General features: G+C 42.9%; 2 protein-coding genes across 3 annotated transcripts in view; one reads left to right on the forward strand and one right to left on the reverse strand.

Annotated features, from left to right (window-relative positions):
• The window catches only part of METTL25B (methyltransferase like 25B), an 81,111-nt gene extending 66,503 nt beyond the window's left edge, over positions 1 to 14,608 (forward strand). Inside the window, exon 10 of one of the 2 annotated variants that reach the window (XM_073567159.1) lies at positions 14,218 to 14,608. The gene's annotated coding sequence lies outside the window, so the exon portion shown is untranslated. Of the gene's footprint in view, positions 1 to 5,086; positions 5,869 to 14,217 lie in introns of those variants that run through there. The other variant, XM_073567161.1, reaches the window with a different exon arrangement.
• LOC141083021 (high affinity immunoglobulin gamma Fc receptor I-like) overlaps positions 1 to 15,904 on the reverse strand; it is a 62,414-nt gene that overhangs the window by 4,375 nt on the left and 42,135 nt on the right. Inside the window, exons 6-8 of the mRNA XM_073567162.1 lie at positions 14,594 to 14,635; positions 5,107 to 5,241; positions 979 to 1,053 (exon numbers count right to left, since the gene is read on the reverse strand). Coding sequence (XP_073423263.1) covers positions 979 to 1,053; positions 5,107 to 5,241; positions 14,594 to 14,635 — 252 coding nt within the window. The remainder of the gene's footprint in view (positions 1 to 978; positions 1,054 to 5,106; positions 5,242 to 14,593; positions 14,636 to 15,904) is intronic.

Here is a 15,904-nt window from a genome sequence, read left to right on the forward strand (position 1 = left end):
CGACTCGTGCATAAAACTTAGATTGAGCCACTGAGCTCATGAAATGGTTAAAGCACTGTCCATGTGACATCATCACTGCAGACAATAACATGCACTGGGAGTAGTTGTGGAGGCTCAATGCTGGACTTGGGTAGGGTGACCATACCTTAATTTGTTTATCATAAAACAAACTGCATTGGGAGACTGTTTTTTCTTGTGTGTCAAGCTGCATAAAGCCATAACAGTTCAGGTCAGGTAAGTCATTGAACAACAGCAGGTGCAACGGATTCCAGAAAGTGAAAAAAAAGTTCCTGCCAGAGTGCTGGCAGAATGCTGAAGAAGAGGAACTACCCTGGATGGTAATTTACAGATCATGATAATCTGAACAGTGTTTGGATGTATTATAAGGGTATATGTATCACATTTGTGTGAGTTTTCTACAGGGTTTTATATGAAAGGATGGGTATACTTTAAATAGATTCACTCACACAGATTATGCATTTTGCAAATTGCAGTTTCAGAAATGTCTGCTTTTCTGTAATATTTTTCCCCCACCCTCTGTGTTTTTCTCTATTGGTAATAGCACAAACCACCAATGGCTGGATATTTTTCGCGTGGCTGACTTCTTGGGAACATAGGTAGAGCTCTTAGTATGACGATGGATAGACATAAATGGGACATAACAATATGAAGACTTCCCATTCCTTTATCTGCCTTGGCCAAAATAAGACTACACGGAAGTAAACTACTTTTCTCATGACGTGTTGTTTTTACCTGGAATTGTGGAAGTACTGTGAGTGTTGTCTGAATTTTGCGATGAGGAGTGATAAAAAGGTGTGCACAGTGTATGCGCGCGTGGGTCTATTCACACAGCTGCGGATGTCTTTTTACTTTTTTCTGACAGGTAGTTGGTTTATTTATTCAAAAAGATGCAGGGTTACATAGAAAATAGAGAAATATTTTAACATAACTTGAATGAATCTTCACCATTTCACTTACTTTGCCATCTGGTGGTGTTCGTGTCCAGATCTGTGTAAATATTCTCAGTTTCATCATCTGGCTCTACAGATTCAGCTATTGGGATATAAGAAAATATATTTAAAAAAAATACAGGCTTTTTTATGGCTGAAAAAACCTGCAACGGTCCCGTAGCCCCTTTTGGACCCTATCCGATTCACAAGGGAAGTCTAGCTCTCATGTATGAAAAATTTTGGTTTGGCTTCTCCAAACTCACCTATGATTTCTTTTATACTCCAACATCTGCTTCCAAGCAGTCTAGAACATGTAATGGGCCATCCTTGGTCTCTGCGGGCCTGTTTAGATTTGCGGAAGTGGTAGACAGGGACACGCTTGGGCTTCTTTCATTTGATGAGGTCAAATCTAGATTCCCCATTTCTAACAAAGAATTCTACCAGTACTTACAAATTAAACACTTTGTCATTCCCTTTTTGGCTCTTCAGGAATCTCCCTGCCAACGGACTTTTAAAGGCTTTTAGGGGAAGGTCATCAACCAAAGTCTTAATTTCTGATATTTATAAAATTCTCTGTTCCCCTCGAGATAGTTGTCAACCAAAACATACCTATATGAGCAGGTGGGAAACTATCCTGGGAAAAGAATTCTCGCCCCAAAATTGGCATATCATATGGGAAAAGGCGGCTAAGTCATCTATTTGCACCCTTTTCATACATAGAACCAGTATAAGATGTTAATGTTCTGGTACCACACACCTGATCTCCTACACAGACTAAATCTCGCAATACCAGATGTGTGTTGGCGTTGCGGCCTGGAAATGGGTACGCTGCACCATATTTTCTGGACATGCCCAAGGATTCAGAGTTACTTGCAGGAGGTGGGTACGTTGATATCTAAGGTGCTTTATGCTGAGGTAGGTTTAGACCCAGCTATATACCTGCTAAATCTTACCCCTAAAGGGATGGGGAAAAGGTCAGCTAAACTGCTCTTACACATTCTTACCACGCCTGGATGTCTGATCGCCCTTAACTAGAAGCAGATTGCTCCACCGCCCTTCCCCATCTCCTACATAAAAGTAATGATATTCGCAGGATGGAATATATGACTGCGATCCTAAATGCAACGGTGAAAAAATTTAACTCGGTGTGGGCTCCATGGGACTACTACTGGGCACAGAGACCGTAATAGATTAATATCTGAACCTTGACTCTTCCCTCCCCTAGTCTTTGCTCTCTCCCTTCCCTTTCCTTCCCCTTGGTGTATGTCTTGTCTTTCTGTATGTTCGTACTAGAGATACATGCTTGGTAAATGGTTATAGGTGTGACGACTCCTGGAGTGGACCCTCTGTGTCGTGATTCCAACGCACCCAGGGCGAGCTGACCTAGTGAGGACCACCCTCTATACAGGGAGTGTCAGGGGCAGACCCTGGGGGGTAAAGTACCACGACTGCTGCTGGAACCATGTGGCCGTCTCACAGAAGACGCGAGAGAGTTTGTCTAGCAAGGTTCAGGAGAGAACACGCCGGATACAAGTGTGCGCAAAGCGTGGACACGCTGGGTATAGGATCATGCAGGGCGAGTACACGTAGACACGTAGGGTTCAGGGCGTGTATATGGGAGCACGCAGGGTGCTGGAGAGTGCTGGGCGTCTATGCGGGGGCATGCTGGGTACAGGAGTGCGTATAGCATGCACTGAGAAGCATGCCCGGGTATGAGGCAAAGTAAGGTGCGTGCTGGGAAGCACGCCTGAGTACAAGATAAAGCAGAGCGTGTGCTAAGAAGAATGACAGAGCACAAGGCAGAAGCAGAGTGTGTGCTAAGAAGCACGGCAGAGCACAAGGCAGGGGACCTGAGTACCGAGGGCGGCCAAGCAGGGACCTAGCAGGCCTAGCAAGGAAGCACAACAATAATCAGGCGCCTCCCTTAGGAAGAGGCAGCCTGATATAGGGCATGAGCGCTGGGACTTCCAGGTCAGGTCCTCCAGGACCATAGAGATTGCGCGGCTGCAGTCAGGACAAAGAGGTGAGCCCATACGCCCTTGACAAAGGGGACAATCCAGCAGCTGTCAACTGTACACTATAGCTGACAACTTGCTGTATCACAAACAGCCAGTGTTGGCAATGTCCATATCTCTTTAACCCCTTAGTTGCTGCTGTCAAAAGTGACTACATCAAATAAATGGTTAAAAGATTGTGGGGGCTTCCGCTTTAATCTAATTGACACCCCGAGATGATGATTGTGTGGTCCTGATGTTTGCCATAGCAGTTCATGGCCAAATAGCGGCCTTAGAGTCTCCCGGTTATAGCGGTCAGTTCAGAAGTTAGCGACATTTAGGTGGTAAAAAAACACTTTTTCATTCCTGTAAGGCTATGTGCACACGCTGCGGATCTGTATCTGCGGAACCGCAGGTAAAATGACCTGCAGTTTCACCTGATTGGCCTACGGTTTTCCCTGCGGTTTATCATCTCTACAATGGAGGAGATGGTAAACCGCAGCAGAAGAGAAGTGACATGTCATTTCTTTCTGCGGATCCAATACCGCAGCTTTTCCGGAGTTAAAAATCCGCAGCATGTGCACAGTGGATTGTAAATCACATAGGATAACATGCTACTGTACACTGTCTGCAGAACTGCTGCAGATCCGCAGTGGCCAAAACCGCAGCGTGTGCACTAGCCTTACACCACTTTGCATTAATTCCTGAAAATCACCTGAAGGGTTAATGAACTATCTAACAGAAGTTTTCAATATGTCGGGGGCACTGTTTTTAAAATGGTATCACGTTTGAGGTTTTCCAATATATAGGACCCCCAAAGTCACTCCAAACCTGGATAGGTCCCTCAAAAAAATAAATTTGGAAAATTTCCTTGAAAAAAATGAAAACTTACTGCTATATTTTTAAACCTCCTAAAAGACTAACAAAATAAATTAGCGTTTTAAAAATGGTGCTGATGTAAGGCAGACATGTGGGAAATGTTATTTATTAATGTTTGTGTGTGGTGTGACTATGTGGATTAAACGGATAATCATTCAAAGTTTGAATATTGCATTTTTTTTTTACATTTTTGTCAAGTTTCAGATATTTTTTAAAAATAAACACAAAACATATCAATCTAAATTTACCATTATCATAAATTATAATGTGCCGTGATAAAACATTCTCAAAATCAATTTGTTGAAGCGTTCCAGAGTTATCACCACATAAAGCGACACTGGTCAGAATTTAAAAAATTGGCCCTGTCACTAATGCAATGCTTCGGCAACTAAAAAAAGTAATTCTGGCGTTTTTACTTTTTTTGTCGTTGCGCCGCTTAGCGATCAGGTTAATTCTTTTTATAGCTTGATAGATCGAGCGATTCTGAACGCGGCGATACTAAAAATATGTATGTTTGATTTTTGTTTTTTATTTTGAATGGGATGAGAAGGTGGTGATTTGGACTTTTATATATTTTTTTTAAATATTTTTAAAAACTTTTTTTTTTACTTTTGGCATGCTTCAATGGTCTCCATGGGAGACTAGAAGCTGTCATAATTCAATTGGCTCTGCTACATACAGGCAATGATCAGATCGCCTGTATGTAGCAGAAATCGCAATCTGGCTATGACAACCATAGAGGTCTGCTGGAGACCTCTGGTTGTCATGTCAACCCATCGATGACCCGCGATCACGTGACGGGGTCACCGATGGGTGGGATTTCCGTCACTCTTGCTCTTGACAGCGGCATTTAACTAACAGCCGAGGGTAGATCGTGATTCCACCCGCGGCTGTTGCGGGCACGTCAGCTATATATATCAGCTGTCATGTGCCCGGAAATGTGTGGGCTCTGGCACAGGGAGTCCGACTATTACGCCCAATGTCGGAAAGGGGTTAACAGTCAGAGGCCAAAACATCTCTCCTTCTGATGGTTAAGCCATGATAACGAATTATAGAATATGGCAGATCCTTTATCCATTGATATCTGCAGTTTAGGTAGAGTCGAGCCATCTTCTTTTTACGCATTAGGTATTGGATTGCTCCTGATGTAATTGGGTTTAGTCTTTATCTTTCGGCACTTAAATGTTAATGCAATAGCTCTACATCTGCAGTTTTATATATCACTAAGAGTTTATGAATATAGTACTTTTCTTCCCTTTTCAGGATTTTTATGTATCAGTTACCTTTTGATGACTGGTGGTTATTAACAGGCAAAGGAAACTGCTTTGTTCTGTACAGGAAAATCAGGGCTGTGACGATGAGGAATAGGATTAAAACCAATGAAGTCACCGCAACTGCTGTGATAACGTGACTTGTTCCTTTAACAAAACAGAAAAAGAACTAAATGACCACTATTTCCATCACTTTTATTACAACTACCCTGAAATTATTACAGTGGCTTGCAAAAGTCTTCACCCCCTTGACATTTTTACATTTTTGGTGTTTTCCTAACTAACAATCCATTTAGGGTTTGCATTAATTCATGTGAAGAACATGCCTACAACTGTGAACATTTTTTTTTCTTGTGAAACAAGCAACAAATAGGACAAAATAACTGAAAGCTTCGGTGTGCATAACTATTCGCCCCCTTAAAGTCAGTACTTTGTAGAGCCTTTTTTTGCTCCGATTACTGCTGCAAGTTGCTTTGGATAAGAATCTGTGAGCTTCCCACTGGGGTTTTTGCCCATTCCTTAAGTTAAAACTGCTTTAGCTCCTTAAAAATTAGGTCCCCTTCACATTTCTTCTGTAGGGCAATTGTTACCACCCACCTTTCGTGTCTACCTTTTTCCTCATAGATTGTAAGCTTGCGAGCAGGGCCCTCATTCCTCTTGGTATCTGTTATGATCTATGTGATTATTGTTATCTATTGTCTGTACAAGTTCCCTGTATAATGTAAAGTGCTGCGGAATATGTTGGCGCTATAGAAATAAAATGTATTATTATTATTGTCTGTTTTTTATGTCCGTATGCCATCTGTTTTTTAAGGACTGCAAATACAGGCACTCACACACCCATTATATTCAATGGTGGTGCACACATGTCAGGTTTTTCACACGGACCGTGTGTCCATGTGAAAAACCTGCAGACATCAGTTTTTAACGCGCACAACAGACAAAATGTGTGCCACACACTGATAACACACGGATGACTTCATGAAAAATGAGGGACGAGTGAGGCTAAGTGCCAGATTTGGCACATCTTATTGATGTGTCATTTCTGGGGTCACTGAGGGCTAGTGTTATTAGCCTTGGAGGGGGCCAATATCCATGGCTCCTTTCCTTGCTATTAATATAAACCCACAGCTGTCTGTATAGCCTTTGCTGGTAAGAATTTATAGGGGGACATAAAGCCAGAGTATTTTCCTCCAGCACACTAAAATGTTGAGAGGCTTAAGTTAAAGTTGCATACTTTGGCTGGTTGTATGTGGACATCCATAGAGTGGGAGGGAGAGTGTCCACCTTATCTCCACCTGCAGAGGTGACATCACCGTGACCTGACAGGACCTGTGTGATGTCACAGTCATGTGATCAGTCACATGATAGAGGAGTCACATGGTCTGGGGCTTAAGTAGCTGGCTTTCAAAGGTCACAATGTCCAGTGTACCTTGAGAGGAAGCACTCCAGGAAAGTGCTTGTGCCCGTGTTGTAGGCTAAAACTTAAACTGTGTGTGTGTTCTCCAAGCAATGAGCGAGAAGAACCCCGCTCTCAGAAGGACTGTGTTTTTCTTTCACCATTTTGTTTTCGTGTTTTTGCCCAGAGGGCTGTATTTGCTTTTCTACACCTTAGTTTATGCAGCCTATATTACACCAAAGGAAGTTCTTAAAGCCACAGTGTACCTGTATCTACCTCTGTGTGCAGCCGAGTGAGCCGATCTACCACACTGTATCTTTGAACATCTTTAATACCTAATACTCTTTAATTTGTATTCTGCATTTCATTCCATACGTGTCACTCAGACAGCACACGGATACATGAATACGGACAGCACAAGGATGTGACGCACAGACAGCAAATGGATGTCACATACGGATGGACCATGGATCTCTTCAGTACTGTTTTTTCAGTCTGAAATCACTGACAAAATGAAACAGGTTTTGCTCAAGAATATCCTTGTATTTTGCATCATTCATCTTCCCCTCGACTTGTACCCTTTTCCCTGTCCTTGCTGCCGTAAAACATCCCTACAGCATGATGCTACCACCACCATGTTTCATTCATTGTGGGGATGGTGTCATTGGGGTGATGAGCTGCGTTGGTGTGGCGCCAGACAGTGTTTATCAGTCAAAAGTTAAATTTTTCAGCACCTTCCTCCATATATTTCAGGAGTCTCCCACATGACTTTTGGCAAACTCAAAATTAGCCTTACAATTTTTGTGTTTAAGTTAAGGCATTTTTCTGACCACTCTTCCATGAAGGCCACCTTTATGGAGTGTACGGCTTATTGTGGTAGTATGGACAAATACTCCAGTCTCTGCTTGGGAACTCTACAGCTCCTTCAAGGCTACCTTTGGTCTCTGTGGTGCCTCTCTGATTAATGCCCTCCTTGCTCAGGCTGAGGTTTGTTGTACCATGTTTTATCCATTTGATGGTGCTCTGGGGGATCATTGGAGATTGTGATATTTTTTTTAGCCCAATCCTGACTTATACTTCTCATCAACTTTGTCCCTGACTTGTTGGGAGATTTCCTTGGTCTTCATGATGTTGATTGGAGATCCCCTTGGCCTTCATGGTGTTGTTTGGAGATCTCCTTGCTCTTCATGGTGGTGTTTGGAGTTCTCCTTGGTTTTCATGGTGTTGGTTGGTTGGTTAGTGGTGCCTCTTGTTAATGGTGTTGCAGCCTCTGTGGCCTTTCAGAAAAGGTGAAGTGTATACAGTGGTATGGAAAGTATTCAGACCCCTTTAAATTTTTCACTCTTTGTTTCATTGCAGCCATTTGGTAAATTCAAAAAATTCATTTTTTTCTTATTAATGTACACTCTGCATCCCATCTTGACTGGAAAAAAAACAGAAATGTAGAAATTTTTGCAAATTTATTAGAAATCAAGAACTGAAATATCACACGGTCATAAGTATTCAGACCCTTTTCTCAGACACTCATATTTAAGACACATGGTGTCCATTTCCTTGTGATCCTCCTTGAGATGGTTCTACTCCATTGCAGTCCAGCTGTGTTTAATTAAACTGATAGTACTTGATTTGGAAAGGCACATGGATCGCCCGCCAGGGCAGTGGGGTTACTCGGTACCGGGCCGGTGTCTCAGAGGGATGTGTCACGGTGGCGGTGACGTGGTCCGTGGCCGTGGGCGTCCATGCAAAAGGGGTGAAAGGTGGCTGAATAAAGTTTATAGGTGGATGATACATGACGCCACCTGTGGTGCTTGGCAATGAAGGGGTTAAGCCAACGCTGCAGGCAGATCCTCTGGGACAGATGATATAAGGCAGCAAGATGTAAGAGCTCCCCACAGGTAGAGCTGTAGTCTCAGGACAGTAGTAATAGGTGTTGAGGAAGAGGGTGCAGTGCTGAAGGGGTTGCAGGAAGAAGGCAATGACACAACAGGGTGCAGTTTTCTTTACCTTTACTCTGCTTTGTAAGTGCAGTTCAGGACCCAGATTACAGATGGAACAGGAGTTGATCAGCCTGGGAGCAACTTAGGAATCTCTCTATGCAGATGAGTTGTGTAGTCTCCTTTCTAGCGCTTATCTGAGGCACTTGCAGTACTGAATTACACTGAAATTCCCCTTGCTTGCTCTCTTTAGAACTCCCCTCGTATGGCAGACAGCCGTAGCCTCCTTTTTCTGGCTCACACAAGTTGCTGCTGTGCCTCCGAGTCTTAGTTGGGAACAGAGCATTTACAGCCTCTTGTTCCTCCGGTTTCTGCTGCAGAACCATCAGCATCCATACAACCTCGGATACTGGACTCTGGACCATGCGCTACAGCTAGAAGTGAGCCTGAATTCTGCTCAATCCTCCAGCTCCTCTCTCCACGTCTGCACTCTTTTCCCTCTCCATAGAACTCAACTAACTTCCCTTTCCTGGCCCCAGAGAGCAGCTCCTCCCCCAGTTTGGTTCAGAGCTCCCTCTGCTGGTCTGGAGTGGGAACTGTGCTGTGTGCTGTATTTGTCTGATAGAGAGACCCTTCATTGCTTCCAAGCATGACATCACACTCCCTAGGAGGAGGGTAATGCCACTGTGGCGACCATAAGGGTCGCCCTCCCAGGGCTGTGGGGTACTCAGTACTGGGCCGGTGTCAGGGAGAATGTGTCACAGCAGCGGTGACCCGGTCCGTGGCCCTGAGCGCCCAAGTCAATGGCGGAATGTATATGTAGTTAATGTCGAATAGAATAGTTCGTGACGCCACCTGTGGTGCTCGGCAAGGGAGGTGTTAAGCCGACGCTGCAGACAGATCCTCTGGGACAGATGGTAGGATGCAGCAGTGATGGTATAGCCCTCCACAGGCAGGGCTGGTGTCCCAGGGCAGTGTAGTTGTAAGGGTTGTGGAAAGGCACCCAGATGTAGCGGTGCTGAGTGGGTTGGCGCAAGAATGAATGGAGGACACCGGAGCTTGCAGTTCCAAAGCTTTACTCACAGTCTGCGGTACACAAGGGTGCCTGCCTCCGGGCCCTGTCCTCCAGGTCAGAGACTCAGCCAACCTCCAGGCCAGATGGAAAGCTCCTCTCCAAAACTTCGCCAACATGTACCTTTCCTGAACGACTCCTCTATTGCGCCTTAAGGTATGAAGATCTCCAGTACCGTAGTACTCTGGAGTTCCTCCTGTCAGATGTTCCTAAGAATTCTACTCGTATGGCAGACAGCTGTTGCCTCTCTCGGGGACTCCCTCCTCCGGAGTCCTGGCTCTCTAATCAGTTGCTGTTGTGCCCCGAGTCTTAGTTGGGAGTAGTGCATTTACAGCCAACTACTCCACCAATGTCTGCTGCAGAACCATAAGTGTCCATACAACCTCGGGGACCGGGCCCCGGCCTTTCGCTGAGAACCTATAGGCAGGGTTCCTCTTCCAACCCACATCTCTCTGTTTTCCTACTCCTTCGTTCCGTACTGATCCTTCTCCCTCTTATGGAAGCTTAGGTTGCAGTTCTACGTTTTTCTCCTGTTCCTTTCCCGTACCAGCTCGCTCAGATCACTGTGGCAGCTGCAGCACTCCTTCTTCTCAGACCCGTCCTCAGACTCTCCTGACTGTCCTACTGACTGAACCCCTAATTCTACACTTTCCCACTCTTTTATATATCTAAACTCCACCCACCTCCCAGCACATCCAGTGTTCCATGCAGGGAACCACCAGAGGTGCTCTGCTACTCTCTAAGCACTGAGCCGCAATGTGGTTGTGCAGAACTACCCTGTTGTGTGGGGTGCGAGTGTTGGAGTGTGGAAAGGAGTTCCCACCTTACCTGGATGGTGGGGCACTACACCTTAGGAGAAGGTGCAGTACCTCTGTGGCGACTGAGTCTCAGGGGCGCCACACATACTCCTGGGGGTGCCACACACACACTTGTCTATATAAGACCTCAGTTCAAAGTGCATGTCAGACCAACTAAGAATCTTGAGGTCAAAGGAACTGGCCAAGGAGCTCAGAGACAGAATTGTGGCAAGGCACAGATCTGCCAAGGTTGCAAAAGAATTTCTGTAGTACTCAAGGTTCCGAAGAGCACAGTGGCCTCCATAATCCTTAAATGGAAGACGTTTGGGACAACCAGAAGTCTTCTTAGACCTGGCCGTCCAGCCAAACTGAGCAATCGTGGGAGAGGAACCTTTGTGAGAGAGGCAAAGAGGAACCCCAAGATCACTGTGGCTGAGCTCCACAGTTGCAGTAGGGAGATGGGAGAAAGTTCCACAAAGTCAACTATCACTGCAGCCCTCCACTAGTCGGGCTTTTATGGCAAAGTGTCCCAACAGAATCCTCTCCTCAGTGCAAGACATATGAAAGCCCGCATAGAGTTTGCTAAAAAAAAAACACATGAAGGACTCCCAAACTATGAGAAATAAGATTTTCTGGTCTGATAAGATGAAGATAGACCTTTTTGGTGATAATTCTAAGCGGTGTGTGTGGAGAAAACCAGGCACTGCTCATCACCTGCCCAATACTATCCCAACAGTGAAATGTGGTGGAAGCATCATGCTATGGGGGTGTTTTTCAGCTGCAGGGACACGACGACTGGTTGCCATTGAAGGAAACATGAATGCAGCCAAGTACAGACATATCCTGAATAAAAACCTCTTCCAGAGTGCTCTGGATCTCAGACTTGGCTGAAGTTTCACCTTCCAACAAGACAATGATCCTAAGAATACAGCTAAAATAAAGGAGTGGCTTAAGAACAACTCTGTGACCATTCTTGACTGACCCAGCCAGAGCCCTGACCTAAACCCAATTGAGCATCTCTGGAGAGATCTGAAAATTGCTGTCCACCAACGGAACTGGAGAGGATCTACAAGGAAGAATGGCAGAGGATCCCCAAATCCAGGTGTGAAAAACTTGTTGCATCATTCCCAAGAAGATTCATGGCCGTAGTAGCTCAAAAACGTGCTTCTACTCAATACTGAGCAAAGGGTCTGAATACTAGTTTTTGCTTAATAAATTTGCAGAAATTTCTACATTTCTGTTTTTTTTCAGTGAAGATGGGGTGCAGAGTGTACATTAATGAGAAAAAAAATAACTTTTTTGAATTTACCAAATGGCTCCAATGAAACAAAGCTTGAAAAATTTAAAGAGGTCTCAATACTTTCCGTACCCACTGTATACTGACAGACATGTGACACTTAGATTGCACACAGGGGGATGTTCTGTCACTAAACATGGGATTTATGAAGGGAATTGCTTGCACCAGAAATTCTTAGGGGCTCCATAGCAAAAGGGGTGAATACATATGCACATACCAATTTTTAGTTATTTGATCCCATAAATTTCAATTGTGCCTATATTTTCTCACTTCACCAACTTTTTAGTGCTGATGCATCACACATCGGATTAAAAAAATATTTAGACACAAATTGTAATGTAAGAAAATAGGTAGAAATCTAAAGGGGTGAATACTTTTGCAACCACTGTATTTATTTAACTATACAAACAGGAGAAAGCAAACCTAGGTAAGAAATATACCTATGCAAAACTCCTGGTTCAAAAATAGGATCAGTAAATCTTAGCTCCCTCCGGAAGTAGAATGAGCTACTAATGTATCAGGTACAGCGCTGCATGGTATTGTTCCACATGTACTCTTCCATGTTTGAAGTAGCACCTATTTTCTAGTTCAGTATCGGCAATGTATCTCAAGTTGACTCTGCCAATAGTTTTGGTGCCACTTAAAGGGGGCACTCATCTGATAACTAATTTCAGATCTTAAATATGAATGCCGTTGAGCAGAATCATATTTAGGTGTCTGATCTTTATAGTAACTTCCTCACCTTGTAACTTTCTATTCTGACATATTGAGGCTCTGTGCCCACGATGCGATTTTTAAGCGTTTTTGCCGCGATTTTCAGCGCGAAAACGTTTAAAAATCGTGTACAGAACGCCCCCCATGCATTCCTATGGCATTCCGCACATGCTGTGCTAATGCTGCGCTTTTTTCCGCGGGGGGAATCGCATGGCGGAAAAAAATCGCAGCATGGTCATTCTTTTGTGCGGAATCGCAAAGAATTGCCGCGATTCCGCACCCATAGGAATGCATGAGAATCGCTTACTTCCCGCATGTGGCTATGCCCACCATGCGGGAAGTTAAGCGTCTCATGTGCGGTTGGTACCCACGGTGTGGAGGAGAGGAGACTGTCCTCCAGGCCCTGGGTACCATACCCCTGTAAAAAAAAAGAATAAAAAATAAAAAATCGGGGTATATTTACCTTCCGGCGTCACGCGCTGCATTCCCGGCCTAAGTGTTCCCAGTAATGCCTTGCGGCAAGGTCCTGTGATGACGTGGTCTCGCGAGATCGCTATAGTAACGCGAGACCAACATCATCACAGGTCTCGCAAGGCATTACTGGGAACGCTGAGGCCCGGGATGGCAGCGCGGGACGTCGGAAGGTAAATATACCCCGATTTTTTATTTTTTTTATCATTTTTAACATTCTATCTTTTACTATTGAGGCCGCATAGGCGGCCTCAATAGTAAAAAGCTGCTCACACTTGTCAAACACTATGTTTGACGAGTGTAACCAACCTGTCAATCACTTTCCAAGCGATGCTTCAAATCGCTTGGAAAGTGCTTGAGAAAATCGCGGTAAAACCGCGAACAGAATCGCAGTGAAATCGCGCGGAAAAAAAACGCGCGATTTCTGGGAAGGAGTCCTGTTTTTAGTGTGCATTTTAACACGCAACGTGGGCACATAGCCTAAATGTTTCTAATATTAGATTTCATTCCAGAAATGTTCATACTGTAGCAGATCTTAAAAATAAATTTTGTAGTTTTATTCAAATGCTCCTGTCCCACAAAGCTCAAACTTACAGACACCGGACCAGAAGGGGATAAGCAATAAGTTATCTCTATAGGAAACCGATGAAACATTTAACCAATTTTTATGGATGCATACTGTTTTGTAACATAACCTAATAAATCATAATGGCTTTAGGGTTTATGCACACAAAGTTTATTTGGCGAGCGACCAAAAACACAATGAATTTTCTATTAAAACTTATTTTTTTGGGCTATGGACACACAAAATTTTTTGAAGAGTTTTTGGAGCGGAAACTGTATGGAAAAATAAATACAAAACCCCTCCAAATCTCTAAACTCCTCAAAAACTGCGTTTATGCTCAGAAAACTCCAAAATGCTCCATATGCACATAACCACAGATAGTTTTTTTTTTTTCATTTCAGTTCAGTAGCCATCATTAATAAGTTTTTCAAGTTTTTTTTCTTTTCTTAAAGCAGTTTTTATTGCCTTTTAGGCTCTGTTGGTGTTATTCACACAGAGTTTTTTAAGGGTTTTTGAAGCAGAAACTGAGTAGTGACTTTCTTAATTCTTATAACTCCTCAAAAACTAAGTTTTTAGTCAGTGACTATTTGCACACATAATTCTTTTATAAGGTTTTGGAGCAATGAGCGTAAACTGAAAGGAAACTCTCCAAATCCTTTTCAAAACTTGAAAACTTGGGAGTTTCCGCTCAGTTTCCACTCTGAAAATCACCAAAAAAACTCCACGCGCACATACTGTAGCCAGTTTCTTCTCTAGAAAATCATCAAAAAGACACCGTGACCACATAGCCCTAGTTGGATATTGTCTAGTTTGGAATGTTTGCCACCGGGAGACACTACAGAGGATTGACAAGAACTTTCTTTTCTCATCCCAGTAGGTGTTTTCCAAAACTTGAAGAGGAAGAAAAATGCTCAAAAGACTGAATATTTGATCAGCAAGTTGTTTTACAAGTTTTTGGAGTATACCCACTGTAAAAAAAACTGCGTGTGCATACCCTTAATTTTTGTGCTGGACAGGACACAGTTACTTTGCAGTTGCCATTCTTGCTGCTGTTTGCTCTCAATCGTTGCAGTGGGTAAGATTTATCAAGCCCTGTAACCCAAGAGCCCACAGAGAGCTCCACAATTAGGAATGAAGACTTGAATATTTAACCTTATATCATTTCTGACCAGTATATACAAATTAATATTCAAAAGAAGAGCTGGTGGAGGATTCAGGTGAAATTTCTTGCTTTTAGCTAAATAAATCACCTGGCTTTGAAGTCACTTCTGTCTCCGATTGATTAAACAGCTCTACAAGAGAGAAGAATAAATAACAATAGGAATTTACCAAATTTATTTTTAAATCGTATGGTAAAGGTGTAATCCAGCTAAAATGATCTGAGAAGATCACCTCTCAGCCTGAGCTCATGACTTGATTTGAATTGAATTTGTGTCAAAGTTCTTGAACCCAGAAAACTCAAGTCATTTGCGATTTGCCCCAAAAAATGCTTTCCATCATTTTGCACCATGACCCCTGGCCTCCCTATAATGCTTTGCAGCTGTCACATGACATTTGATATTACAACCAATCAGGAGGAACTATCATAGCTGAGAATGCAGCAGCCGTTTTGTGATCAATTAAGATAGTGAAAAGTTATCACAGCTTCGCAATAGAGATAGAGAGAAAAAAAAACTATAAAACACTAAATAAACATTTCAGAAAGTGTGTGCAGTGAAAACAGCTACCATATGTTTATCCTTATCCATATATGTTAAGGTCACTTTGACATTACTAAGGCTGTGTTTGCGTTAAAAGACCCCAGCAATTGAGAAGTTATCCCTTCTGCTATGGAAAAGGAATAACTTCCAAACTTGAGACAACTCTTTTAAGGTTATTGCTTTCAGAGATAGCAAAATGATACTCATTGGCAACGTTCCCTTCCAAAAAATACTCTCCGAGAGCTAATAGGAATCCAATATTTTTGAATGCATATCTATGTGTGACTGAAGTTTATGAGTAGATGAAAAGCAAAGTTACCGATCATTGTGTAATGCCATAATTAACAATCATATTCAGATTAGTGAAGCTTTTCGTGGATTTATTGTGCTGCTAAACATGACTCAGGATCAGTTATTCATAAAAGAGAATGATGATTTATTCATAATCCCACCGCATTTCGAAGTTTAAACACCTCTTCCTCAGGGGATGATATAAAAATACAATAGCGTTGTTCGCTGGTTAAATACATTTGACATTTTAAAAAAACTGGAGCCAAGAGTCACATGTCAAAGAAAAAGTCAAAGTTCATATAATGACCTATACATTTATCACATGATTTTAACAGATCCTATTCTTTTGTATAAAACAGCAACATAAAATAATCATGTTTATATATCATATATATATATATATATATATATATATATTGTGAGGTAGCGCTGTCATTCAGGTAGGGGATACTCACTTGCAGCCACAAAAAAACAGATCCGGCACTGGTTTTCCATAAAACCATGACTCCATGCGGTTTATTCAGCAGCATAAACCAAAGCAAGCAACATAAAGTTCATTTAACAGGATAG

The sequence above is a fragment of the Dendrobates tinctorius genome, unplaced genomic scaffold, assembly GCF_039654945.1.
Source record: "Dendrobates tinctorius isolate UK_male_01 unplaced genomic scaffold, ASM3965494v1 ptg000019l, whole genome shotgun sequence".
Lineage (NCBI taxonomy): Eukaryota > Metazoa > Chordata > Amphibia > Anura > Dendrobatidae > Dendrobates > Dendrobates tinctorius.